Source organism: Eucyclogobius newberryi, unplaced genomic scaffold, assembly GCF_026437365.1.
Source record: "Eucyclogobius newberryi isolate DKJ021-1_F unplaced genomic scaffold, fEucNew1.0.hap1 SCAF_10, whole genome shotgun sequence".
Taxonomy (NCBI): Eukaryota; Metazoa; Chordata; class Actinopteri; order Gobiiformes; family Gobiidae; genus Eucyclogobius; species Eucyclogobius newberryi.
Window position 1 is genome coordinate 37,710,060 of NW_027315724.1, and position 27,987 is coordinate 37,738,046.

The 27,987-nt window shown below is 50.2% G+C and overlaps 1 protein-coding gene across 2 annotated transcripts in view; it reads left to right on the forward strand.

The window, feature by feature from the left end:
* Window positions 1-27,987, forward strand: part of nf1a (neurofibromin 1a) — a 186,051-nt gene that overhangs the window by 6,151 nt on the left and 151,913 nt on the right. For both annotated transcript variants that reach the window (XM_072456416.1, XM_072456423.1), the window contains exons 2-12: window positions 15,320-15,463; window positions 17,411-17,494; window positions 17,611-17,801; window positions 21,248-21,354; window positions 21,425-21,492; window positions 21,894-21,969; window positions 22,268-22,425; window positions 22,575-22,742; window positions 22,901-23,029; window positions 23,858-23,932; window positions 24,005-24,136. In XM_072456416.1, coding sequence (XP_072312517.1) covers window positions 15,320-15,463; window positions 17,411-17,494; window positions 17,611-17,801; window positions 21,248-21,354; window positions 21,425-21,492; window positions 21,894-21,969; window positions 22,268-22,425; window positions 22,575-22,742; window positions 22,901-23,029; window positions 23,858-23,932; window positions 24,005-24,136 — 1,332 coding nt within the window. The remainder of the gene's footprint in view (window positions 1-15,319; window positions 15,464-17,410; window positions 17,495-17,610; window positions 17,802-21,247; window positions 21,355-21,424; window positions 21,493-21,893; window positions 21,970-22,267; window positions 22,426-22,574; window positions 22,743-22,900; window positions 23,030-23,857; window positions 23,933-24,004; window positions 24,137-27,987) is intronic.

Genomic DNA, 27,987 nt, shown 5'->3' on the forward strand with positions numbered 1-27,987 from the left:
GTAAGTGTGTTACTGTGTGTGTAAGTGTGTTTCTGTGTGTGTAAGTGTGTTACTGTGTGTGTAAGTGTGTTACTGGGTGTGTAAGTGATGTTACTGTGTGTGTAAGTGTGTTACTGTGGTGTGTAAGTAGTGTTACTGGTGTGTAAGTGTGTTACTGTGTGTGTAAGTGTGTTACTGTGTGTGTAAGTGTGATACTGTGTGTGTAAGTGTGTTACTGTGTGTGTAAGTGTGATACTGGTGTGTAAGTGTGATACTGTGTGTGTAAGTGTGTTACTGGTGTGTAAGTGTGTTACTGGTGTGTAAGTGTGTTACTGTGTGTGTAAGTGCTGTTACTGTGTGTGTAAGTGTGTTACTGTGTGTGTAAGTGTGTTACTGTGTGTGTAAGTGTGTATACTGTGTGTGTAAGTGTGTTACTGTTTGTGTAAGTGTGTTACTGGTTTGTAAGTGTGTTACTCGGTGTGTAAGTGTGTTACTGTGTGTGTAAGTGTGTTACTGGTGTGTAAGTGTGTTACTGTGTGTGTAAGTGTGTTACTGTGTGTGTAAGTGTGTTACTGTGTGTGTAAGTGTGTTACTGTGTGTGTAAGTGTGTTACTGTGTGTGTAAGTGTGTTACTGGTGTGTAAGTGTGTTACTGGTGTGTAAGTGTGTTACTGTGTGTGTAAGTGTGTTACTGTGTGTGTAAGTGTGTTACTGTGTGTGTAAGCGTGTTACTGGTGTGTAAGCGTGTTACTGTGTGTGTAAGTGTGTTACTGTGTGTGTAAGTGTGTTACTGTGTGTGTAAGTGTGTTACTGTGTGTGTAAGTGTGTTACTGTGTGTGTAAGTGTGTTACTGTGTGTGTAAGTGTGTTACTGTGTGTGTAAGTGTGTTACTGTGTGTGTAAGTGTGTTACTGTGTGTGTAAGTGTGTTACTGTGTGTGTAAGTGTGTTACTGCGGTGTGTAAGTGTGTTACTGGTGTGTGTAAGTGTGTTACTGGTGTGTGTAAGTGTGTTACTGGTGTGTGTAAGTGTGTTACTGTGTGTGTAAGTGTGTTACTGTGTGTGTAAGTGTGTTACTGTGTGTGTAAGTGTGTTACTGTGTGTGTAAGTGTGTTACTGTGTGTGTAAGTGTGTTACTGTGTGTGTAAGTGTGTTACTGGTGTGTGTAAGTGTGTTACTGTGTGTGTAAGTGTGTTACTGTGTGTGTAAGTGTGTTACTGTGTGTGTAAGTGTGTTACTGTGTGTGTAAGTGTGTTACTGTGTGTGTAAGTGTGTTACTGTGTGTGTAAGTGTGTTACTGTGTGTGTAAGTGTGTTACTGTGTGTGTAAGTGTGTTACTGTGTGTGTAAGTGTGTTACTGTGTGTGTAAGTGTGTTACTGGTGTGTAAGTGTGTTACTGTGTGTGTAAGTGTGTTACTGTGTGTGTAAGTGTGTTACTGTGTGTGTAAGTGTGTTACTGTGTGTGTAAGTGTGTTACTGTGTGTGTAAGTGTGTTACTGTGTGTGTAAGTGTGTTACTGTGTGTGTAAGTGTGTTACTGTGTGTGTAAGTGTGTTACTGTGTGTGTAAGTGTGTTACTGTGTGTGTAAGTGTGTTACTGTGTGTGTAAGTGTGTTACTGGTGTGTAAGTGTGTTACTGTGTGTGTAAGTGTGTTACTGGTGTGTAAGTGTGTTACTGTGTGTGTAAGTGTGTTACTGTGTGTAAGTGTGTTACTGTGTGTGTAAGTGTGTTACTGTGTGTGTAAGTGTGTTACTGTGTGTGTAAGTGTGATACTGTGTGTGTAAGTGTGTTACTGTGTGTGTAAGTGTGTTACTGTGTGTGTAAGTGTGTTACTGTGTGTGTAAGTGTGTTACTGTGTGTTACTGGTGTGTAAGTGTGTTACTGGTGTGTAAGTGTGTTACTGGTGTGTAAGTGTGTTACTGGTGTGTAAGTGTGTTACTGTGTGTGTAAGTGTGTTACTGTGTGTGTAAGTGTGTTACTGTGTGTGTAAGTGTGATACTGGGTGTGTAAGTGTGTTACTGGTGTGTAAGTGTGTTACTGGTGTGTAAGTGTGTTACTGTGTGTGTAAGTGTGTTACTGTGTGTGTAAGTGTGTTACTGTGTGTGTAAGTGTGTTACTGTGTGTAAGTGTGTTACTGTGTGTGTAAGTGTGTTACTGGTGTGTAAGTGTGTTACTGGTGTGTAAGTGTGATACTGTGTGTGTAAGTGTGATACTGTGTGTGTAAGTGTGTTACTGTGTGTGTAAGTGTGATAGTGTCTGTGTGTAAGTGTGATACTGTGTGTGTAAGTGTGTTACTGTGTGTGTAAGTGTGATACTGTGTGTGTAAGTGTGATACTGTGTGTGTAAGTGTGTTACTGGTGTGTAAGTGTGTTACTGGTGTGTAAGTGTGTTACTGGTGTGTAAGTGTGATACTGTGTGTGTAAGTGTGTTACTGTGTGTGTAAGTGTGTTACTGTGTGTGTAAGTGTGTTACTGTGTGTGTAAGTGTGATACTGTGTGTGTAAGTGTGTTACTGGTGTGTAAGTGTGATACTGTGTGTGTAAGTGTGTTACTGTGTGTGTAAGTGTGATAGTGTCTGTGTGTAAGTGTGATACTGTGTGTGTAAGTGTGTTACTGGTGTGTAAGTGTGATACTGTGTGTGTAAGTGTGATACTGTGTGTGTAAGTGTGTTACTGTGTGTGTAAGTGTGATACTGTGTGTGTAAGTGTGTTACTGTGTGTGTAAGTGTGTTACTGTGTGTGTAAGTGTGTTACTGTGTGTGTAAGTGTGATACTGTGTGTGTAAGTGTGTTACTGTGTGTGTAAGTGTGTTACTGGTGTGTAAGTGTGTTACTGGTGTGTAAGTGTGTTACTGTGTGTGTAAGTGTGTTACTGTGTGTGTAAGTGTGATACTGTGTGTGTAAGTGTGTTACTGTGTGTGTAAGTGTGATACTGTGTGTGTAAGTGTGTTACTGGTGTGTAAGTGTGTTACTGTGTGTGTAAGTGTGTTACTGTGTGTGTAAGTGTGTTACTGTGTGTGTAAGTGTGATACTGTGTGTGTAAGTGTGATACTGTGTGTGTAAGTGTGATACTGTGTGTGTAAGTGTGATACTGTGTGTGTAAGTGTGTTACTGGTGTGTAAGTGTGTTACTGTGTGTGTAAGTGTGTTACTGTGTGTGTAAGTGTGATACTGTGTGTGTAAGTGTGATACTGTGTGTGTAAGTGTGATACTGTGTGTGTAAGTGTGTTACTGGTGTGTAAGTGTGATACTGTGTGTGTAAGTGTGTTACTGTGTGTGTAAGTGTGATACTGTGTGTGTAAGTGTGATACTGTGTGTGTAAGTGTGTTACTGGTGTGTAAGTGTGTTACTGGTTTGACTGGGCTGTTCCCACACCTGAAGTTTAATGCCTTAGATACATTTCCACTCTTTAATTTTGCAGATCCATTGGCATCAAAGTCATGTAAAAACTTTCAAAAACTAGCATAACAACTAGAACCACTATAAATCAATCAACTTAGCAGTATGAAAAATAGAATATGAAAATATTTGACACTACACATAATACATCATATTAACAGCATTAAACACAAGACCATATTTAACAACTGTAGAATACAAATACTATTACAAAATATAAGCTCCAATGAATGAATCCAGCAATTAAACAATATTACTTTGACTTAGTATTTACTTAGATGTATAAATATGTATATTGCACATTAACCCACTGAAATAAATGCTACATCACAACATAACAGTTATTTTATTCATATTGTAGCGACCCTAGCCTCTAGTGCGCGTGCGTGGTCTCTGGGGCGGAGCTAAGAGCGGCTCAGGAGACGAGGTAGTTTCTGATGTTCCTGTTCCATCACCATGGTTACGGCCAACAATAACAACTCTGTTCAAGAAATAAAGTGACAACTTTTGAGCACTAAACCAGCATTACTGACCTGAGCGAGAAGTTACAATATTTACACCCAAACCAAACCAACCATCGGCTCCTTTAACAAGCGTTAAACTAACTCACGGAGCGGCACAAGCGGCGACGCACGCGGCGCCTTCAAACGCTTCAAATAAAGTCAGTGATCTTACAGCTGCCGCCTCAATGTTCGGTCTCTCACGTCTTTAAACTCTTTGCGCGGCTTCAACTTCTGCCGCGCGGAAGACGCGTGCGTCGCTGATGCTCCGCGCCATTGACAGCGATGTCAGTGTTTACGTCTTTTCTAGCGCGAATTTCGCGATCTATGGAAGGTTTAAGATGGTTTAGATTCTAGAACGTAAAGGATATAGAATGTGAGTGGTAGATTTTTAATGAGTCCAGAATGAATCACCGGGGTTTCGTTTTTTTTGGACCTGAACCGAAACGTTTTTACAAGTCCAGATCCGGTCCGTCGTAGCGGTACATCCCTAGCTGTAACCCAACATTTTTCAAGTGGGTCGGTTGATTCTTATTTTTTTTACTTGCCATTTTTTGACTCTGAGTGACCGCCAGGGGTCAGAGGCTTCAACAGTCCAGAGGTCAGAGGCTTCAACAGTCCAGGGGTCAGAGGCTTCAACAGTCCAGGGGTCAGAGGCTTCAACAGTCCAGGGGTCAGAGGCTTCAACAGTCCAGGGGTCAGAGGCTTCAACAGTCCAGGGGTCAGAGGCTTCAACAGTCCAGGGGTCAGAGGGGTCAGAGGCTTCAACAGTCCAGGGGTCAGAGGCTTCAACAGTCCAGAGGTCAGAGGCTTCAACAGTCCAGGGGTCAGAGGCTTCAACAGTCCAGGGGTCAGAGGCTTCAACAGTCCAGGGGTCAGAGGCTTCAACAGTCCAGAGGTCAGAGGCTTCAACAGTCCAGAGGTCAGAGGCTTCAACAGTCCAGAGGTCAGAGGCTTCAACAGTCCAGGGGTCAGAGGCTTCAACAGTCCAGGGGTCAGAGGCTTCAAAAGTCCAGGGGTCAGAGGCTTCAACAGTCCAGGGGTCAGAGGCTTCAACAGTCCAGGGGTCAGAGGCTTCAACAGTCCAGGGGTCAGAGGCTTCAACAGTCCAGGGGTCAGAGGCTTCAACAGTCCAGGGGTCAGAGGCTTCAAAAGTCCAGGGGTCAGAGGCTTCAACAGTCCAGGGGTCAGAGGCTTCAACAGTCCAGGGGTCAGAGGCTTCAACAGTCCAGGGGTCAGAGGCTTCAAAAGTCCAGGGGTCAGAGGCTTCAACAGTCCAGGGGTCAGAGGCTTCAACAGTCCAGGGGTCAGAGGCTTCAACAGTCCAGGGGTCAGAGGCTTCAACAGTCCAGAGGTCAGAGGCTTCAACAGTCCAGAGGTCAGAGGCTTCAACAGTCCAGAGGTCAGAGGCTTCAACAGTCCAGGGGTCAGAGGCTTCAAAAGTCCAGGGGTCAGAGGCTTCAAAAGTCCAGGGGTCAGAGGCTTCAAAAGTCCAGGGGTCAGAGGCTTCAAAAGTCCAGGGGTCAGAGGCTTCAAAAGTCCAGGGGTCAGAGGCTTCAAAAGTCCAGGGGTCAGAGGCTTCAACAGTCCAGGGGTCAGAGGCTTCAACAGTCCAGGGGTCAGAGGCTTCAAAAGTCCAGGGGTCAGAGGGGTCAGAGGCTTCAACAGTCCAGGGGTCAGAGGCTTCAACAGTCCAGGGGTCAGAGGCTTCAACAGTCCAGAGGTCAGAGGCTTCAACAGTCCAGGGGTCAGAGGCTTCAACAGTCCATGGGTCAGAGGCTTCAACAGTCCAGGGGTCAGAGGCTTCAACAGTCCAGGGGTCAGAGGCTTCAACAGTCCAGGGGTCAGAGGCTTCAACAGTCCAGGGGTCAGAGGCTTCAACAGTCCAGGGGTCAGAGGCTTCAACAGTCCAGGGGTCAGAGGCTTCAACAGTCCAGGGGTCAGAGGCTTCAACAGTCCAGGGGTCAGAGGCTTCAACAGTCCAGGGGTCAGAGGCTTCAACAGTCCAGGGGTCAGAGGCTTCAACAGTCCAGGGGTCAGAGGCTTCAACAGTCCAGGGGTCAGAGGCTTCAACAGTCCAGGGGTCAGAGGCTTCAACAGTCCAGGGGTCAGAGGCTTCAACAGTCCAGGGGTCAGAGGGGTCAGAGGCTTCAACAGTCCAGAGGTCAGAGGCTTCAACAGTCCAGAGGTCAGAGGCTTCAACAGTCCAGGGGTCAGAGGCGTCAACAGTCCAGGGGTCAGAGGGGTCAGAGGCGTCAACAGTCCAGGGGTCAGAGGCTTCAACAGTCCAGGGGTCAGAGGCTTCAACAGTCCAGGGGTCAGAGGCTTCAACAGTCCAGGGGTCAGAGGCTTCAAAAGTCCAGGGGTCAGAGGCTTCAAAAGTCCAGGGGTCAGAGGCTTCAACAGTCCAGGGGTCAGAGGCTTCAACAGTCCAGGGGTCAGAGGCTTCAACAGTCCAGGGGTCAGAGGCTTCAACAGTCCAGGGGTCAGAGGGGTCAGAGGGGTCAGAGGCTTCAACAGTCCAGGGGTCAGAGGCTTCAACAGTCCAGGGGTCAGAGGCTTCAACAGTCCAGGGGTCAGAGGCTTCAACAGTCCAGGGGTCAGAGGCTTCAACAGTCCAGGGGTCAGAGGCTTCAACAGTCCAGGGGTCAGAGGCTTCAACAGTCCAGGGGTCAGAGGCTTCAACAGTCCAGGGGTCAGAGGCTTCAACAGTCCAGGGGTCAGAGGCTTCAAAAGTCCAGGGGTCAGAGGCTTCAAAAGTCCAGGGGTCAGAGGCTTCAAAAGTCCAGGGGTCAGAGTCTTCAAAAGTCCAGGGGTCAGAGGCTTCAAAAGTCCAGGGGTCAGAGGCTTCAAAAGTCCAGGGGTCAGAGGCTTCAAAAGTCCAGGGGTCAGAGGCTTCAAAATTCCAGGGGTCAGAGGGGTCAGAGGCTTCAACAGTCCAGAGGTCAGAGGCTTCAACAGTCCAGGGGTCAGAGGGGTCAGAGGCTTCAACAGTCCAGGGGTCAGAGGCTTCAACAGTCCAGAGGTCAGAGGCTTCAACAGTCCAGGGGTCAGAGGGGTCAGAGGCTTCAACAGTCCAGGGGTCAGAGGCTTCAACAGTCCAGGGATCAGAGGCTTCAACAGTCCAGGGGTCAGAGGCTTCAACAGTCCAGAGGTCAGAGGCTTCAACAGTCCAGGGGTCAGAGGCTTCAACAGTCCAGAGGTCAGAGGCTTCAACAGTCCAGGGGTCAGAGGCTTCAAAAGTCCAGGGGTCAGAGGCTTCAAAAGTCCAGGGGTCAGAGGCTTCAAAAGTCCAGGGTTCAGAGGCTTCAAAAGTCCAGGGGTCAGAGGCTTCAAAAGTCCAGGGGTCAGAGGCTTCAACAGTCCAGGGGTCAGAGGCTTCAACAGTCCAGGGGTCAGAGGCTTCAACAGTCCAGGGGTCAGAGGCTTCAACAGTCCAGGGGTCAGAGGGGTCAGAGGCTTCAACAGTCCAGAGGTCAGAGGCTTCAACAGTCCAGGGGTCAGAGGCTTCAACAGTCCAGGGGTCAGAGGCTTCAACAGTCCAGGGGTCAGAGGCTTCAACAGTCCAGGGGTCAGAGGCTTCAACAGTCCAGGGGTCAGAGGCTTCAACAGTCCAGGGGTCAGAGGCTTCAACAGTCCAGGGGTCAGAGGCTTCAAAAGTCCAGGGGTCAGAGGCTTCAACAGTCCAGGGGTCAGAGGCTTCAAAAGTCCAGGGGTCAGAGGCTTCAAAAGTCCAGGGGTCAGAGGCTTCAACAGTCCAGAGGTCAGAGGCTTCAACAGTCCAGGGGTCAGAGGCTTCAACAGTCCAGGGGTCAGAGGCTTCAACAGTCCAGGGGTCAGAGGCTTCAACAGTCCAGGGGTCAGAGGGGTCAGAGGCTTCAACAGTCCAGGGGTCAGAGGCTTCAACAGTCCAGAGGTCAGAGGCTTCAACAGTCCAGGGGTCAGAGGGGTCAGAGGCTTCAACAGTCCAGGGGTCAGAGGCTTCAACAGTCCAGGGGTCAGAGGCTTCAACAGTCCAGGGGTCAGAGGGGTCAGAGGCTTCAACAGTCCAGGGGTCAGAGGCTTCAACAGTCCAGGGGTCAGAGGCTTCAACAGTCCAGGGGTCAGAGGCTTCAACAGTCCAAAAGTCCAGGGGTCAGAGGCTTCAACAGTCCAGGGGTCAGAGGCTTCAACAGTCCAGGGGTCAGAGGGGTCAGAGGCTTCAACAGTCCAGAGTTCAGATGCTTCAACAGTCCAGGGGTCAGAGGCTTCAACAGTCCAGGGGTCAGAGGCTTCAACAGTCCAGGGGTCAGAGGCTTCAACAGTCCAGGGGTCAGAGGGGTCAGAGGCTTCAACAGTCCAGGGGTCAGAGGCTTCAACAGTCCAGGGGTCAGAGGCTTCAACAGTCCAGGGGTCAGAGGCTTCAACAGTCCAGGGGTCAGAGGCTTCAACAGTCCAGAGGTCAGAGGCTTCAACAGTCCAGGGGTCAGAGGCTTCAAAAGTCCAGGGGTCAGAGGCTTCAAAAGTCCAGGGGTCAGAGGCTTCAAAAGTCCAGGGGTCAGAGGCTTCAAAAGTCCAGGGGTCAGAGGCTTCAACAGTCCAGGGGTCAGAGGCTTCAACAGTCCAGGGGTCAGAGGCTTCAACAGTCCAGGGGTCAGAGGGGTCAGAGGCTTCAACAGTCCAGAGGTCAGAGGCTTCAACAGTCCAGGGGTCAGAGGGGTCAGAGGCTTCAACAGTCCAGGGGTCAGATGCTTCAAAAGTCCAGAGGTCAGAGGCTTCAACAGTCCAGGGGTCAGAGGGGTCAGAGGCTTCAACAGTCCAGGGGTCAGAGGCTTCAAAAGTCCAGGGGTCAGAGGCTTCAAATGTCCAGGGTCAGAGGCTTCAAAAGTCCAGGGGTCAGAGGCTTCAACAGTCCAGGGGTCAGAGGGGTCAGAGGCTTCAACAGTCCAGAGGTCAGAGGCTTCAACAGTCCAGGGGTCAGAGGCTTCAACAGTCCAGGGGTCAGAGGCTTCAACAGTCCAGGGGTCAGAGGCTTCAACAGTCCAGGGGTCAGAGGGGTCAGAGGCTTCAACAGTCCAGGGGTCAGAGGCTTCAACAGTCCAGGGGTCAGAGGCTTCAACAGTCCAGGGGTCAGAGGCTTCAAAAGTCCAGGGGTCAGAGGCTTCAAAAGTCCAGGGGTCAGAGGCTTCAAAAGTCCAGGGGTCAGAGGCTTCAACAGTCCAGGGGTCAGAGGCTTCAACAGTCCAGGGGTCAGAGGCTTCAACAGTCCAGGGGTCAGAGGCTTCAAAAGTCCAGGGGTCAGAGGGGTCAGAGGCTTCAACAGTCCAGGGGTCAGAGGCTTCAACAGTCCAGGGGTCAGAGGCTTCAGCAGTCCAGAGGTCAGAGGCTTCAACAGTCCAGGGGTCAGAGGCTTCAACAGTCCATGGGTCAGAGGCTTCAACAGTCCAGGGGTCAGAGGCTTCAACAGTCCAGGGGTCAGAGGCTTCAACAGTCCAGAGGTCAGAGGCTTCAACAGTCCAGGGGTCAGAGGCTTCAACAGTCCAGTGGTCAGAGGCTTCAAAAGTCCAGGGGTCAGAGGCTTCAAAAGTCCAGGGGTCAGAGGCTTCAAAAGTCCAGGGGTCAGAGGCTTCAAAAGTCCAGGGGTCAGAGGCTTCAAAAGTCCAGGGGTCCGCGGCTTCAACAGTCCAGGGGTCAGAGGCTTCAACAGTCCAGGGGTCAGAGGCTTCAAAAGTCCAGGGGTCAGAGGCTTCAAAAGTCCAGGGGTCAGAGGCTTCAACAGTCCAGGGGTCAGAGGCTTCAACAGTCCAGGGGTCAGAGGCTTCAACAGTCCAGGGGTCAGAGGCTTCAACAGTCCAGAGGTCAGAGGCTTCAACAGTCCAGGGGTCAGAGGCTTCAACAGTCCAGGGGTCAGAGGCTTCAACAATCCAGGGGTCAGAGGCTTCAACAGTCCAGGGGTCAGAGGCTTCAACAGTCCAGGGGTCAGAGGGGTCAGAGGCTTCAACAGTCCAGAGGTCAGAGGCTTCAACAGTCCAGGGGTCAGAGGCTTCAACAGTCCAGGGGTCAGAGGCTTCAACAGTCCAGGGGTCAGAGGGGTCAGAGGCTTCAACAGTCCAAGGGTCAGAGGCTTCAACAGTCCAGAGGTCAGAGGCTTCAACAGTCCAGGGGTCAGAGGGGTCAGAGGCTTCAACAGTCCAGGGGTCAGAGGCTTCAACAGTCCAGAGGTCAGAGGCTTCAACAGTCCAGGGGTCAGAGGGGTCAGAGGCTTCAACAGTCCAGGGGTCAGAGGCTTCAAAAGTCCAGGGGTCAGAGGCTTCAAAAGTCCAGGGGTCAGAGGCTTCAACAGTCCAGGGGTCAGAGGGGTCAGAGGCTTCAACAGTCCAGGGGTCAGAGGCTTCAACAGTCCAGAGGTCAGAGGCTTCAACAGTCCAGGGGTCAGAGGCTTCAACAGTCCAGGGGTCAGAGGCTTCAACAGTCCAGGGGTCAGAGGGGTCAGAGGCTTCAACAGTCCAGGGGTCAGAGGCTTCAACAGTCCAGAGGTCAGAGGCTTCAACAGTCCAGGGGTCAGAGGCTTCAACAGTCCAGGGGTCAGAGGCTTCAACAGTCCAGGGGTCAGAGGCTTCAACAGTCCAGGGGTCAGAGGCTTCAACAGTCCAGGGGTCAGAGGCTTCAACAGTCCAGGGGTCAGAGGCCTCAACAGTCCAGGGGTCAGAGGCCTCAACAGTCCAGGGGTCAGTGGCCTCAACAGTCCAGGGGTCAGAGGCTTCAACAGTCCAGGGGTCAGAGGCTTCAACAGTCCAGGGGTCAGAGGCTTCAACAGTCCAGGGGTCAGAGGCTTCAACAGTCCAGGGGTCAGAGGCTTCAACAGTCCAGGGGTCAGAGGCTTCAACAGTCCAGGGGTCAGAGGCTTCAACAGTCCAGGGGTCAGAGGCTTCAAAAGTCCAGGGGTCAGAGGCTTCAACAGTCCAGGGGTCAGAGGCTTCAACAGTCCAGGGGTCAGAGGCTTCAACAGTCCAGGGGTCAGAGGCTTCAACAGTCCAGGGGTCAGAGGCTTCAACAGTCCAGAGGTCAGAGGCTTCAACAGTCCAGGGGTCAGAGGCTTCAACAGTCCAGGGGTCAGAGGCTTCAAAAGTCCAGGGGTCAGGCTTCAAAAGTCCAGGGGTCAGAGGCTTCAAAAGTCCAGGGGTCAGAGGCTTCAACAGTCCAGGGGTCAGAGGCTTCAACAGTCCAGGGGTCAGAGGCTTCAACAGTCCAGGGGTCAGAGGGGTCAGAGGCTTCAACAGTCCAGAGGTCAGAGGCTTCAACAGTCCAGGGGTCAGAGGCTTCAACAGTCCAGGGGTCAGAGGCTTCAACAGTCCAGGGGTCAGAGGCTTCAACAGTCCAGGGGTCAGAGGCTTCAACAGTCCAGGGGTCAGAGGCTTCAAAAGTCCAGGGGTCAGAGGCTTCAAAAGTCCAGGGGTCAGAGGCTTCAAAAGTCCAGGGGTCAGAGGCTTCAAAAGTCCAGGGGTCAGAGGCTTCAAAAGTCCAGGGGTCAGAGGCTTCAAAAGTCCAGGGGTCAGAGGCTTCAAAAGTCCAGAGGTCAGAGGCTTCAACAGTCCAGGGGTCAGAGGGGTCAGAGGCTTCAACAGTCTAGGGGTCAGAGGCTTCAACAGTCTAGGGGTCAGAGGCTTCAACAGTCCAGAGGTCAGAGGCTTCAACAGTCCAGGGGTCAGAGGCTTCAACAGTCCAGGGGTCAGAGGCTTCAACAGTCCAGGGGTCAGAGGCTTCAAAAGTCCAGGGGTCAGAGGCTTCAAAAGTCCAGGGGTCAGAGGCTTCAACAGTCCAGGGGTCAGAGGCTTCAACAGTCCAGGGGTCAGAGGCTTCAACAGTCCAGGGGTCAGAGGCTTCAACAGTCCAGTGGTCAGAGGGGTCAGAGGCTTCAACAGTCCAGAGGTCAGAGGCTTCAACAGTCCAGGGGTCAGAGGCTTCAACAGTCCAGGGGTCAGAGGCTTCAACAGTCCAGGGGTCAGAGGCTTCAACAGTCCAGGGGTCAGAGGCTTCAACAGTCCAGGGGTCAGAGGCTTCAACAGTCCAGGGGTCAGAGGCTTCAACAGTCCAGGGGTCAGAGGCTTCAAAAGTCCAGGGGTCAGAGGCTTCAAAAGTCCAGGGGTCAGAGGCTTCAACAGTCCAGGGGTCAGAGGCTTCAAAAGTCCAGGGGTCAGAGGCTTCAAAAGTCCAGGGGTCAGAGGCTTCAACAGTCCAGGGGTCAGAGGGGTCAGAGGCTTAAACAGTCCAGAGGTCAGAGGCTTCAACAGTCCAGGGGTCAGAGGCTTCAACAGTCCAGGGGTCAGAGGCTTCAACAGTCCAGGGGTCAGAGGCTTCAACAGTCCAGGGGTCAGAGGCTTCAACAGTCCAGGGGTCAGAGGCTTCAACAGTCCAGGGGTCAGAGGCTTCAACAGTCCAGAGGTCAGAGGCTTCAACAGTCCAGGGGTCAGAGGGGTCAGAGGCTTCAACAGTCCAGGGGTCAGAGGCTTCAACAGTCCAGGGGTCAGAGGCTTCAACAGTCCAAAAGTCCAGGGGTCAGAGGCTTCAACAGTCCAGGGGTCAGAGGCTTCAACAGTCCAGGGGTCAGAGGGGTCAGAGGCTTCAACAGTCCAGAGGTCAGATGCTTCAACAGTCCAGGGGTCAGAGGCTTCAACAGTCCAGGGGTCAGAGGCTTCAACAGTCCAGGGGTCAGAGGCTTCAACAGTCCAGGGGTCAGAGGGGTCAGAGGCTTCAACAGTCCAGGGGTCAGAGGCTTCAACAGTCCAGGGGTCAGAGGCTTCAACAGTCCAGGGGTCAGAGGCTTCAACAGTCCAGAGGTCAGAGGCTTCAACAGTCCAGGGGTCAGAGGCTTCAAAAGTCCAGGGGTCAGAGGCTTCAAAAGTCCAGGGGTCAGAGGCTTCAACAGTCCAGGGGTCAGAGGCTTCAACAGTCCAGGGGTCAGAGGGGTCAGAGGCTTCAACAGTCCAGAGGTCAGAGGCTTCAACAGTCCAGGGGTCAGAGGCTTCAACAGTCCAGGGGTCAGAGGCTTCAACAGTCCAGGGGTCAGAGGCTTCAACAGTCCAGGGGTCAGAGGCCTCAACAGTCCAGGGGTCAGAGGGGTCAGAGGCTTCAACAGTCCAAGGGTCAGAGGCTTCAACAGTCCAGAGGTCAGAGGCTTCAACAGTCCAGGGGTCAGAGGGGTCAGAGGCTTCAACAGTCCAGGGGTCAGAGGCTTCAACAGTCCAGAGGTCAGAGGCTTCAACAGTCCAGGGGTCAGAGGGGTCAGAGGCTTCAACAGTCCAGGGGTCAGAGGCTTCAACAGTCCAGGGGTCAGAGGCTTCAACAGTCCAGGGGTCAGAGGCTTCAACAGTCCAGGGGTCAGAGGCTTCAACAGTCCAGGGGTCAGAGGCTTCAAAAGTCCAGGGGTCAGAGGCTTCAAAAGTCCAGGGGTCAGAGGCTTCAACAGTCCAGGGGTCAGAGGCTTCAACAGTTCAGGGGTCAGAGGCTTCAACAGTCCAGGGGTCAGAGGCTTCAACAGTCCAGGGGTCAGAGGCTTCAACAGTCCAGGGGTCAGAGGCTTCAACAGTCCAGGGGTCAGAGGCTTCAAAAGTCCAGGGGTCAGAGGGGTCAGAGGCTTCAACAGTCCAGGGGTCAGAGGCTTCAACAGTCCAGGGGTCAGAGGCTTCAACAGTCCAGAGGTCAGAGGCTTCAACAGTCCAGGGGTCAGAGGCTTCAACAGTCCATGGGTCAGAGGCTTCAACAGTCCAGGGGTCAGAGGGGTCAGAGGCTTCAACAGTCCAGAGGTCAGAGGCTTCAACAGTCCAGGGGTCAGAGGCTTCAACAGTCCAGGGGTCAGAGGCTTCAACAGTCCAGGGGTCAGAGGCTTTAACAGTCCAGGGGTCAGAGGCTTCAACAGTCCAGGGGTCAGAGGCTTCAACAGTCCAGGGGTCAGAGGCTTCAACAGTCCAGGGGTCAGAGGCTTCAACAGTCCAGGGGTCAGAGGCTTCAACAGTCCAGAGGTCAGAGGCTTCAACAGTCCAGAGGTCAGAGGCTTCAACAGTCCAGGGGTCAGAGGCTTCAACAGTCCAGAGGTCAGAGGCTTCAACAGTCCAGGGGTCAGAGGCTTCAACAGTCCAGGGGTCAGAGGCTTCAACAGTCCAGGGGTCAGAGGCTTCAACAGTCCAGGGGTCAGAGGCTTCAACAGTCCAGGGGTCAGAGGCTTCAACAGTCCAGGGGTCAGAGGCTTCAACAGTCCAGGGGTCAGACTTGGACCCGATTGTGAGACTAAATCTCCCGATTTTAAGATATTTCAATCGACCTTTTGTTCGTCGTTATCCTTCATTTTGATAGTGAAGGCGAGCGGGGGGGGACATGTGGGGGACACGGGCGCCGCCATGTTTGTTGTGATGACACTGCTGGGCATGTTTCCCTCCCAGAATGCCTTGCGTTAGTCAAATTTAAATCAAGCCACACCATGACATAGAACGACATGAGCGATGGCCGGTGGCGCTGACAGAGACAAACCAACATGTTAAAGACCATATAGTTTCCTCCTGTAGGGTCTGTTTAACACAGGGACATGTGGAGGATTTATGTGTGTTATTTGTCCCTTGGGATGAAGGACAGATTTGCCAGCTATTAAATGATTCTACACGGCACTTTAGGAAAGAGCGGTCGGAGAGTCGGTGAAATATTAGAAAAATTAAATTGTTTTTCAGTCGGCTAGTTTTATACCGAGTCGGTCGGGTTACGACAAACAGACCTATTATTCTGCTCAGCCTAAAAGTTCAAACCGATTCCTGTCGTTTTTGTACTTTCGTCTTGGCCGAGCAGAATGAGGCCGCTGGACTCGCTGGACTGTTTGGGTCATGGTCTGGACACATGACTGCTGTTTGGGTCATGGTCTGGACACATGACTGCTGTTTGGGTCATGGTCTGGACACATGACTGCTGTTTGGGTCATGGTCTGGACACATGACTGCTGTTTGGGTCATGGTCTGCTCTGGACACATGACTGCTGTTTGGGTCATGGTCTGCTCTGGACACATGACTGCTGTTTGGGTCATGGTCTGGACACATGACTGCTGTTTGGGTCATGGTCTGCTCTGGACACATGACTGCTGTTTGGGTCATGGTCTGCTCTGGACACATGACTGCTGTTTGGGTCATGGTCTGCTCTGGACACATGACTGCTGTTTGGGTCATGGTCTGCTCTGGACACATGACTGCTGTTTGGGTCATGGTCTGTCGAACTACAGAAGTCCTTCTCTTTGCTGTAGTTTCAGACGCACTCGATCGATTGACGCACTAAACGACTGCAGTATTTGTACATGAAGTATTTGTATCATTTTATGTATAGATTTTGGTATTTTAGATAAGTTTATGTTGCTTAAAAGTACACTAAATATCAGTTTAGTTCAGACTTGGGTCATGGGGTCTAACGTGGTTGAATGTGGCGTGTCTCCGCAGCTTCCGATCAAAGTGGGACACCAGAACACTCACACCAAAGTCAGCACCGAGCACAACAAGGAGTGTCTGATCAACATCTCCAAGTACAAGTTCTCCCTGGTCATCAGCGGCCTGACCAACATCCTCAAGAACGTCAACAACATGGTGAGACACGCCGGGGTCAGGCCGCCAATCGAGTCGGGGTCCGGCCGCCGAGTCGAGTCGGGGTCCGGCCGCCGAGTCGAGTCGGGGTCCGGCCGCCGAGTCCAGTCGGGGTCCAGCCGCCGAGTCCAGTCGGGGTCCGGCCGCCGAGTCCAGTCGGGGTCCGGCCGCCGAGTCCAGTCGGGGTCCGGCCGCCGAGTCCAGTCGCGGTCTAGCTCCGATAGTCGTGACATCGGACGTACGAAGTCGAGAAAAGTCGAGATCGAGCCCTGGAATCGCTCTTCTCCGATTAGTTTGGTCTCCTCCTTCTGTGTTATCCAGAGTAGCCGTCGTAAGAGGAACAATGCTAACGCTTTAGCTTTAGCTCTCGCAACTAGCCGATTATCTTAACTTATCGTCGACTCGTTTAGTAGTTGCTTCATCGTTCGCTGGCAGGCTTTTAGATGGGATTTGAAAACACCCCGGACAACATGGGCCGACTAGGTGAAAAAACGCCTCGCTTCGGTATTCTCCGGACCACGGCTCAGCAGCGAATCAGAGCCAACCGCACAAATTTCGTCGACCAATCAGCGCGCAGCATGCACATCTTCACTTGTAAACTGTAATGACGGACTATTGTCAAACGCTTCCCAGCTCGATTTAATGATAAGTTTCCCTTTGTTTCCTGAGATTTATGAACAAAATGGCCGTCCACTAGAGATGCACCGATCAATCGGCCGCCAATTAAAAAAGACAGTTTTATGTCCAATTGGTGACCGGCCGGTCACTGTCGTAATTTCCGGTTTTGGGCCGATCAAACTGACCCGCGTGGGCGCTGCGTAGCAGCTCAACGCGCCCAGAGCAAAACAGCTAAAAACTAGCAAGACTCATTCAGAGCGCGGCGGCCAAAGTGTCCACTTTACATTAAAGTCTATGGAAACGCACGTGGAACACCTCCTGCCTTTTCCGCGGCGCGATTCCTGCTTTTTCGGCGTGGAGCGCGCGGCGCGTAGGGTGCGTTTCCCGCTCTAGACGCTTTGACGGGCGCATAAGCTTCAAGGCGTTAAAATTGTTCGCCGCAGAAAAGTTCAGATTTGTTCAACTTTTCTGCGGCGCAGCAGCCAATCAGAGAGGACGCTCCTTTATGTTCCTGTTCTGTTTATATATATTATTTTTATGTAGTTATTTATTTTTCTTTTTTTCCACAAAATAAATTACGTTTTATCTGATAAAAGGTGTGTCCTGTAAACAAGTATAACATGTAACATATATATAATACTGGGGAGTTTGTGGGAAAATCAGTGGCGAGATCAGACTTCCTTAAAAAACGGAAATCGGTATCGGCCAAGAATTTTGCACTCGGTGCATCTCTATTGTCCACATTTCAAAATACCCCGTCCAAACTACGGGAAGACAGTCTCTATCTAAAAGCCTGTTAGCTGGTCTTTTCAGGCTCCAGAAAATACGTTTTATGACTCAAATCGAGCCAAAAAACTTGATGAAAACTCTTTAATCGATAAACGTGCTTCTCCACGATCTGTAAACGACTGCAATGCAAACTGATCGTTATTTGCAGCTCTGGTTTCACAGAGTACTTGTTCGTGGATGTTAAAATAACTCTGGTTTTCTTTGTCAAAGCTGCGCAGCGTGAACAAGCCGAGGGAAATCAGATTACTCGCATCAGAACAGGACTTCTCAATGATCCCATAACTCCCAGAAAGCGGATAACAATCAGATTTGAGTGATTTAGTGATTTGTCTCCATGGATAATGCTTTGCCTGGAATGCCTGGAATGTTCCACAGTGTTTATTGGACAGGGTCTGCATTATTACCGTACCCCCGGGCCCCCGTCTATTTCGCAGCCTGTGGAACATTCGATAGCCTCCTTGTGCAGACCAGCAGAGGGCGTGCTCTTGTCCTGTACGTTCAAACTGAAGTGTTCCTTTTATTTACTCTGGTCTTATTTTTCAGCGAATATTTGGAGAAGCTTCAGAGAAGAACCTCTACCTCTCTCAGCTCATCATCCTGGACACGCTGGACAAGTGTCTGGCCGGGGTAAGGAACACGAGGCCCGCTTTAGTCCTGCTTTAGTCCTGCTTTAGTCCTGCTTTAGACCTGTCCCCGTCTGAGCCCCGTCAGGCTGACGTTCAGGTTGTTTGTTGCGTGCGCAGCAATCGAAGGACTGCCTGCGCCTGGACGAGACGATGCTGGTGAAGCAGCTGTTGCCGGAGATCTGTCACTTCATCTACACGTTCAGAGAAGGTCAGCAGCACGCGGCCGAGCTCCGCGCCTCCGCCTCCGCCGTTCTCTTCTCGCTCAGCTGCAACAACTTCAACGCCGTCTTCAGCCGCATCTCAACCAGGTAACTACGCTCCTGACGCTCCTGACGCTCCTGACGCTCCTGATTCCCTTGATCCTCCCGATGCCCTTGATGCCCGGCTCTTGATGCCCCTGATGCCCTTTATACCCTTGATGCCCTTCATGCTCTTGATGCTCCTGACGCTCCTGATTCCCTTGATGCCCCTGATGCCCCTGATGCTCCTGATGCTCTTGATGCTCCTGATGCCCCTGATGCTCTTGATGCCCCTGATGCTCCTGATGCTCTTGATGCCCCTGATGTCCTTGATGCTCTTGATGCCCCTGATGCCCTTGATGCCCTTGATGCCCCTGATGCCCCTGATGCTCTTGATGCTCTTGATGCCCTTGATGCCCTTGATGCCCCTGATGCTCTTGATGCTCTTGATGCCCCTGATGCCCTTGATGCCCTTGATGCCCCTGATGCTCTTGATGCTCTTGATGCCCTTGATGCCCTTGATGCCCCTGATGCTCTTGATGCTCTTGATGCCCCTGATGCCCTTGATGCCCTTGATGCCCTTGATGCCCTTGATGCCCCTGATGCTCCTGATGCTCTTGATGCTCCTGATGCTCCTGATGCTCTTGATGCTCCTGATGCCCCTGATGCCCTTGATGCCCCTGATGCCCCTGATGCCCTTGATGCCCTTGATGCCCTTGATGCTCCTGATGCTCTTGATGCCCTTGATGCCCCTGATGTCCTTGATGCTCTTGATGCCCCTGATGCTCTTGATGCTCTTGATGCCCCTGATGCTCTTGATGCTCTTGATGCCCTTGATGCCCTTGATGCCCTTGATGCCCCTGATGCCCCTGATGCTCTTGATGCTCTTGATGCCCCTGATGCCCTTGATGCCCTTGATGCCCTTGATGCCCTTGATGCCCCTGATGCCCCTGATGCCCCTGATGCCCCTGATGCCCTTGATGCCCTTGATGCCCCTGATGCCCCTGATGCCCCTGATGCTCTTGATGCCCCTGATGCCCCTGATGCCCTTTATGCCCCTGATGCCCTTGATGCCCCTGATGTCCTTGATGCTCTTGATGCCCCTGATGCCCCTGATGCCCCTGATGTCCTTGATGCCCCTGATGCCCCTGATGCCCTTGATGCCCCTGATGTCCTTGATGCTCTTGATGCCCCTGATGCCCTTGATGCCCTTGATGCCCTTGATGCCCTTGATGCCCTTGATGCTCTTGATGCTCTTGATGCCCCTGATGCCCCTGATGCTCTTGATGCCCTTGATGCCCCTGATGCCCCTGATGCCCCTGATGCCCCTGATGCCCCTGATGCCCCTGATGCCCCTGATGCCCCTGATGCCCCTGATGCCCCTGATGCCCTTTATGCCCCTGATGCCCTTGATGCCCCTGATGTCCTTGATGCTCTTGATGCCCTTGATGCCCTTGATGCTCTTGATGCCCCTGATGCCCCTGATGCCCCTGATGCCCCTGATGCCCTTGATGCCCCTGATGCCCTTGATGCCCCTGATGCCCTTGATGCCCCTGATGCCCTTGATGCCCCTGATGCCCTTGATGCCCCTGATGCCCCTGATGCCCTTGATGCCCCTGATGCCCCTGATGCCCTTGATGCCCTTGATGCTCTTGATGCCCTTGATGCCCTTGATGCCCTTGATGCCCCTGATGCTCCTGATGCTCTTGATGCTCCTGATGCCCCTGATGCTCCTGATGCTCTTGATGCTCCTGATGCCCCTGATGCCCTTGATGCTCCTGATGCTCTTGATGCTCTTGATGCCCTTGATGCCCCTGATGTCCTTGATGCTCTTGATGCCCCTGATGCTCTTGATGCCCCTGATGCTCTTGATGCTCTTGATGCCCTTGATGCCCTTGATGCCCTTGATGCCCTTGATGCCCCTGATGCTCTTGATGCTCCTGATGCTCCTGATGCCCCTGATGCCCCTGATGCCCTTGATGCCCCTGATGCCCCTGATGCCCCTGATGCCCCTGATGCCCCTGATGCCCTTGATGCCCCTGATGCCCCTGATGCCCCTGATGCCCCTGATGCCCCTGATGCCCCTGATGCCCTTGATGCCCCTGATGCCCCTGATGCCCTTTATGCCCCTGATGCCCCTGATGCCCCTGATGTCCTTGATGCTCTTGATGCCCCTGATGCCCCTGATGCCCCTGATGCCCTTGATGCTCCTGATGCTCTTGATGCTCTTGATGCCCTTGATGCCCCTGATGTCCTTGATGCTCTTGATGCTCTTGATGCTCTTGATGCCCTTGATGCCCCTGATGTCCTTGATGCTCTTGATGCCCCTGATGCTCTTGATGCCCCTGATGCTCTTGATGCTCTTGATGCCCTTGATGCCCTTGATGCCCTTGATGCCCTTGATGCCCCTGATGCTCTTGATGCTCCTGATGCTCCTGATGCCCCTGATGCCCCTGATGCCCTTGATGCCCCTGATGCCCCTGATGCCCCTGATGCCCCTGATGCCCCTGATGCCCTTGATGCCCCTGATGCCCCTGATGCCCCTGATGCCCCTGATGCCCCTGATGCCCCTGATGCCCTTGATGCCCCTGATGCCCCTGATGCCCTTTATGCCCCTGATGCCCCTGATGCCCCTGATGTCCTTGATGCTCTTGATGCCCCTGATGCCCCTGATGTCCTTGATGCCCCTGATGCCCCTGATGCCCCTGATGCCCTTGATGCCCCTGATGTCCTTGATGCTCTTGATGCCCCTGATGCCCCTGATGCCCCTGATGCCCCTGATGCCCCTGATGCCCTTGATGCCCTTGATGCCCTTGATGCTCTTGATGCCCCTGATGCCCCTGATGCTCTTGATGCCCTTGATGCCCCTGATGCCCTTGATGCCCCTGATGCCCCTGATGCCCCTGATGCCCCTGATGCCCCTGATGCCCTTGATGCCCCTGATGCCCCTGATGCCCTTGATGCCCCTGATGCCCCTGATGCCCTTGATGCCCTTGATGCCCCTGATGCCCCTGATGCCCTTGATGCCCCTGATGCCCCTGATGCCCCTGATGCCCTTGATGCCCCTGATGCCCCTGATGCCCCTGATGCCCTTGATGCCCCTGATGCCCTTGATGCCCCTGATGCCCCTGATGCCCTTGATGCTCTTGATGCCCTTAATGCCCTTGATGCCCCTGATGCCCCTGATGCCCTTGATGCCCCTGATGCTCTTGATGCCCCTGATGCCCCTGATGCCCCTGATGCTCTTGATGCCCCTGATGCCCTTGATGCCCTTGATGCCCTTGATGCTCTTGATGCTCTTGATGCTCTTGATGCTCTTGATGCCCCTGATGCTCTTGATGCTCTTGATGCCCTTGATGCCCTTGATGCTCTTGATGCTCTTGATGCCCTTGATGCCCTTGATGCCCTTGATGCCCTTGATGCCCTTGATGCTCTTGATGCTCTTGATGCCCCTGATGCTCTTGATGCCCCTGATGCTCCTGCTGATGTCTACAAACGTGTCTCTGTTTTTTTAGGCTGCAGGAGCTGACGGTGTGTTCAGAGGACAATGTGGACGTCCACGACATTGAACTGATGCAGTACATAAATGTGGACTGCTCCAAACTCAAGAGGCTGCTGCAAGGTCTGAGGAGCTCTCCAACACTGAATCATAAATCATAGCTTTGTTTTCATGTTCTACTCTGTTGTTTCAGAAACCGTCCTGAAATTTCGAGCCCTAAAGAAACCGGCCCAACTCTCAGTCATCAACAGTTTAGAAAAGGTTTGAGTTTCCGCTCTGACCTGGTTCTGACCTGGTTCAGACCTGGTTTAGACCTGGTTTAGACCTGTTTTGGACCTGGTTTGGACCTGGTTTGGACCTGGCTTAGACCTGGTTTGGACCTGGTTTGGACCTGGTTTGGACCTGGTTTGGACCTGGTTTGGACCTGGCTTAGACCTGGTTTGGACCTGGTTTGGACCTGGTTTGGACCTGGTTTGGACCTGGTTTGGACCTGGTTTGGACCTGGCTTAGACCTGGTTTGGACCTGGTTTGGACCTGGCTTAGACCTGGTTTGGACCTGGTTTGGACCTGGTTTAGGCCCGGTTTGGACCTGGTTTAGACCTGGTTTAGTCCTGGTTTAGGCCCGGTTCTGTTCTGTCTGTACTGAAGTGTTTTTCCTGCAGGCGTTCTGGAACTGGGTGGAAAATTATCCTGATGAGTTTACGATGCTTTACCAGAGACCTCAGGCCGACATGGCAGGTAAGTCCCAGTCCCAGGCCCAGTCCCAGTCCCAGTCCCAGTCCCAGTCCCAGTCCCAGGCCCAGGCCCAGGCCCAGTCCCAGGCCCAGTCCCAGGCCCAGTCCCAGTCCCAGGCCCAGGCCCAGGCCCAGTCCCAGTCCCAGTCCCAGGTACTTGTGAAATATAAACATATATACTTTCCTTCACAAACGTTCTGTTGCGTTGTGAACATGGACACACACGTACTCTTTAGATTTAAGACCTCATTTCCGCTGACAGAATGACTGGACAAACAAATGTGTTCCTCGTCTGTGTTTAGAAGCTGCAGAGAAGCTTTTCGATCTGGTGGACAGTTTTGCAGAAAGCGCCAAGAGGAAAGCAGCGGTTTGGCCTCTTCAGATCATCCTCCTGGTCCTCTGCCCCGAAATCACACACACCATCTCCAAAGACACGGTGGAGGACAGCAAAGCCAACAAGGTCCGGTTCAGACCCGGTTCAGGTCCGGTTCAGGTCCGGTTCAGGTCCGGTTCAGGTCCGGTTCAGGTCCGGTTCAGGTCCGGTTCGGACCCGGTTCGGTCCCGGTTCATGTCTGCATCTCTGATCTTTGTTTGGTGCGTCTTGTGCAGAAGCTGTTCCTGGAGAACCTGCGTAAAGCTCTGGGTGGAGGGAACAAGCAGCTGACGGAGAGCGCCGCCGTGGCCTGTGTCAAACTGTGCAAAGCCTCCACCTACATCAACTGGGAAGACCATTCCACCATCTTCCTCCTGGTGCAGTCCATCGTCATCGACCTGAAGGTGCGCTCACTCTGAAACTGCCATTATTTACACCTGAACAAAAGGACTGAAGCCATTGTTTTATTTCTATTTCACATTGAGACTTTTTAAATACATTATCGATCAAATGGCTGTTAAAGTGATCAATCGAACTTTAAGGGTGATTTCTTTCCCATCAGGCTTTGCTGTTCAACCCGGCCAAACCGTTCTGGAGGGGAACAGGAAGTCAGAACGCAGACGTGGAGCTCATGATGGACTGTTTCGTCTCCTGTTTCCGCATCAACCCTCACAACAACCAACAGTTCAAGGTCCAACTGCACCTCTGTCTCAATCCTAACCCACTCCAGACCCCCAAAACAACCATGCAACACACTCCGGACCCCCACAATAACCATGCTACACACTCCAGACCCCCAAAACAACCATGCAACACACTCCGGACCCCCACAATAACCATGCAACACACTCGAGACCCCCAAAACAACCATGCAACACACTCCGGACCCCCACAATAACCATGCAACACACTCGAGACCCCCAAAACAACCATGCAACACACTCCGGACCCCCACAACAACCATGCAACACACTCCGGACCCCCACAATAACCATGCAACACACTCGAGACCCCCACAACAACCATGCAACACACTCCGGACCCCCACAACAACCATGCAACACACTCCGGACCCCCACAATAACCATGCAACACACTCGAGACCCCCAAAACAACCATGCAACACACTCCGGACCCCCACAATAACCATGCAACACACTCGAGACCCCCACAACAACCATGCAACACACTCCGGACCCCCACAACAACCATGCAACACACTCCGGACCCCCACAATAACCATGCAACACACTCAGGACCCCCAAAACAACCATGCAACACACTCCGGACCCCCACAATAACCATGCAATACACTCGGGACCCCCAAAACAACCATGCAACCCACTAGGGGGGACCCCCAAAACAACCATGCAATCCACTCGGGACCCCCAAAACAACCATGCAACCCACTAGGGGGGACCCCCAAAACAACCATGCAACCCACTAGGGGGGACCCCCAAAACAACCATGCAACCCACTCGGGACCCCCAAAACAACCATGCAACCCACTTTTTTCCAGGTGTGTTTGGCGTCCTCGTCTCCCTCCACCTTCCACTTCGTCCTGGTCAACTCTCTGCACAGAATCATCACAAACGTAAGTCTGAGCCCGCGAGGTTCCCGCGAGGTTCCTGTGACGTCTGAAGTAACGTGCTCGTTCTTCTCTCAGTCTCACTTGGACTGGTGGCCCAAGATCGACACGGTTTACTGTTACTCTGGAGAGCTGCGCGTCATGTTCGCCGACACGCTCAACAAAGTCATGCAGGGGCCGGTAACGCACCCATCGCTCAGGATGACCCCGGTAAGACACGCCCAAATATGTGTCCTCCTGCCAGAGGTCACAGTAATGAGACTGTAATGAGACAGTTATGAGACAGTTATGAGACTGTAATGAGACAGTAATGAGACAGTAATGAGACAGTTATGAGACTGTAATGAGACTGTAATGAGACAGTTATGAGACAATTATGACAGTTATGAGACAGTTATGAGACAGTAATGAGACCGTAATGAGACGGTTATGAGACAGTTATGAGACCGTTATGAGACAGTAATGAGACAGTAATGAGACAGTAATGAGACAATTATGACAGTTATGAGACAGTTATGAGACAGTAATGAGACAGTAATGAGACCGTAATGAGACGGTTATGAGACAGTTATGAGACAATTATGACAGTTATGAGACAGTTATGAGACCGTAATGAGACAGTTATGAGACCGTTATGAGACAATTATGAGACTGTAATGAGACAGTTATGAGACAATTATGACAGTTATGAGACAGTTATGAGACAGTTATGAGACTGTAATGAGACAATGAGACAGTAATGAGACAGTAATGAGACAGTTATGAGACAGTTATGAGACAGTAATGAGACAGTAATGAGACAATAATGAGACAATGATGAGACACTAATGAGACAGTAATGAGACAGTTATGAGACAGTTATGAGACAGTTATGAGACCGTAATGAGACAATTATGAGACAGTTATGAGACAATTATGACAGTTATGAGACTGTAATGAGACAGTAATGAGACAGTTATGAGACAGTTATGAGACAGTAATGAGACAGCAATGAGACAATTATGATACAGTTATGAGACTGTAATGAGACAGTAATGAGACAGTTATGAGACAATTATGAGACAGTTATGAGACAGTTATGAGACTGTAATGAGACAGTAATGAGACAGTAATGAGACAGCAATGAGACAGTAATGAGACAGTTATGAGACCGTAATGAGACAATTATGAGACAGTTATGAGACAATTATGACAGTTATGAGACTGTAATGAGACAGTAATGAGACAGTTATGAGACAGTTATGAGACAGTAATGAGACAGCAATGAGACAATTATGATACAGTTATGAGACTGTAATGAGACAGTAATGAGACAGTTATGAGACAATTATGAGACAGTTATGAGACAGTTATGAGACAGTAATGAGACAGTAATGAGACAGCAATGAGACAGTAATGAGACAATTATGAGACAGTTATGAGACAGTAATGAGACAGTAATGAGACAGTAATGAGACAATAATGAGACAGTTATGAGACAGTTATGAGACAGTAATGAGACAGTAATGAGACAGTTATGAGACTGTAATGAGACTGTAATGAGACAGTTATGAGACAATTATGACAGTTATGAGACAGTTATGAGACAGTAATGAGACCGTAATGAGACGGTTATGAGACAGTTATGAGACCGTTATGAGACAGTAATGAGACAGTAATGAGACAGTAATGAGACAATTATGACAGTTATGAGACAGTTATGAGACAGTAATGAGACAGTAATGAGACCGTAATGAGACGGTTATGAGACAGTTATGAGACAATTATGACAGTTATGAGACCGTAATGAGACAGTTATGAGACCGTTATGAGACAATTATGAGACTGTAATGAGACAGTTATGAGACAATTATGACAGTTATGAGACAGTTATGAGACAGTAATGAGACCGTAATGAGACAGTTATGAGACAATTATGACAGTTATGAGACAGTTATGAGACCGTAATGAGACAGTTATGAGACCGTTATGAGACAATTATGAGACTGTAATGAGACAGTTATGAGACAATTATGACAGTTATGAGACAGTTATGAGACAGTAATGAGACCGTAATGAGACGGTTATGAGACAGTTATGAGACCGTTATGAGACAATTATGAGACTGTAATGAGACAGTTATGAGACAATTATGACAGTTATGAGACAGTTATGAGACCGTAATGAGACAGTTATGAGACCGTTATGAGACAATTATGAGACTGTAATGAGACAGTTATGAGACAATTATGACAGTTATGAGACAGTTATGAGACAATTATGAGACTGTTATGAGACTGTAATGAGACAATTATGAGACAGTTATGAGACTGTAATGAGACTGTAATGAGACAGTAATGAGACTGTAATGAGACAGTTATGAGACAGTTATGAGACAATTATGACAGTTATGAGACCGTAATGAGACAGTTATGAGACAATTATGAGACTGTAATGAGACAGTTATGAGACAATTATGACAGTTATGAGACGATTATGAGACTGTTATGAGACTGTAATGAGACAGTAATGAAACTGTAATGAGACAGTAATGAGACTGTAATGAGACAGTTATGAGACTGTAATGAGACAATTATGACAGTTATGAGACAGTTATGAGACCGTAATGAGACAGTTATGAGACCGTTATGAGACAATTATGAGACTGTAATGAGACAGTTATGAGACCGTAATGAGACAGTTATGAGACCGTTATGAGACAATTATGAGACAGTTATGAGACTGTAATGAGACGGTAATGAGACAGTAATGAGACAGTTATGAGACCGTTATGAGACAGTTATGAGACCGTTATGAGACAATTATGAGACAGTTATGAGACTGTAATGAGACAGTTATGAGACAATTATGACAGTTATGAGACAATTATGAGACTGTTATGAGACAGTTATGAGACTGTAATGAGACAGTTATGAGACCGTAATGAGACAGTTATGAGACCGTTATGAGACAGTTATGAGACAGTTATGAGACTGTAATGAGACAATTATGAGACTGTAATGAGACAATTATGAGACTGTAATGAGACAGTTATGAGACAATTATGACAGTTATGAGACAGTTATGAGACCGTAATGAGACAGTTATGAGACCGTTATGAGACAATTATGAGACTGTAATGAGACAGTTATGAGACAATTATGACAGTTATGAGACAGTTATGAGACCGTAATGAGACCGTTATGAGACAATTATGAGACTGTAATGAGACAGTTATGAGACAATTATGACAGTTATGAGACAATTATGAGACTGTTATGAGACTGTAATGAGACAGTAATGAGACAGTTATGAGACCGTTATGAGACCGTTATGAGACAGTTATGAGACCGTAATGAGACAGTTATGAGACAATTATGACAGTTATGAGACAGTTATGAGACCGTAATGAGACAGCAATGAGACAATTATGATACAGTTATGAGACTGTAATGAGACAGTAATGAGACAGTTATGAGACAGTTATGAGACTGTAATGAGACAGTAATGAGACAGTAATGAGACAGCAATGAGACAGTAATGAGACAATTATGAGACAGTTATGAGACAGTAATGAGACAGTAATGAGACAATAATGAGACAATAATGAGACAGTTATGAGACAGTTATGAGACAGTAATGAGACAGTAATGAGACAGTTATGAGACTGTAATGAGACTGTAATGAGACAGTTATGAGACAATTATGACAGTTATGAGACAGTTATGAGACAGTAATGAGACCGTAATGAGACGGTTATGAGACGGTTATGAGACAGTTATGAGACCGTTATGAGACAGTAATGAGACAGTAATGAGACAGTAATGAGACAATTATGACAGTTATGAGACAGTTATGAGACAGTAATGAGACAGTAATGAGACCGTAATGAGACGGTTATGAGACAGTTATGAGACAATTATGACAGTTATGAGACAGTTATGAGACCGTAATGAGACAGTTATGAGACCGTTATGAGACAATTATGAGACTGTAATGAGACAGTTATGAGACAATTATGACAGTTATGAGACAGTTATGAGACAGTAATGAGACCGTAATGAGACAGTTATTAGACAGTA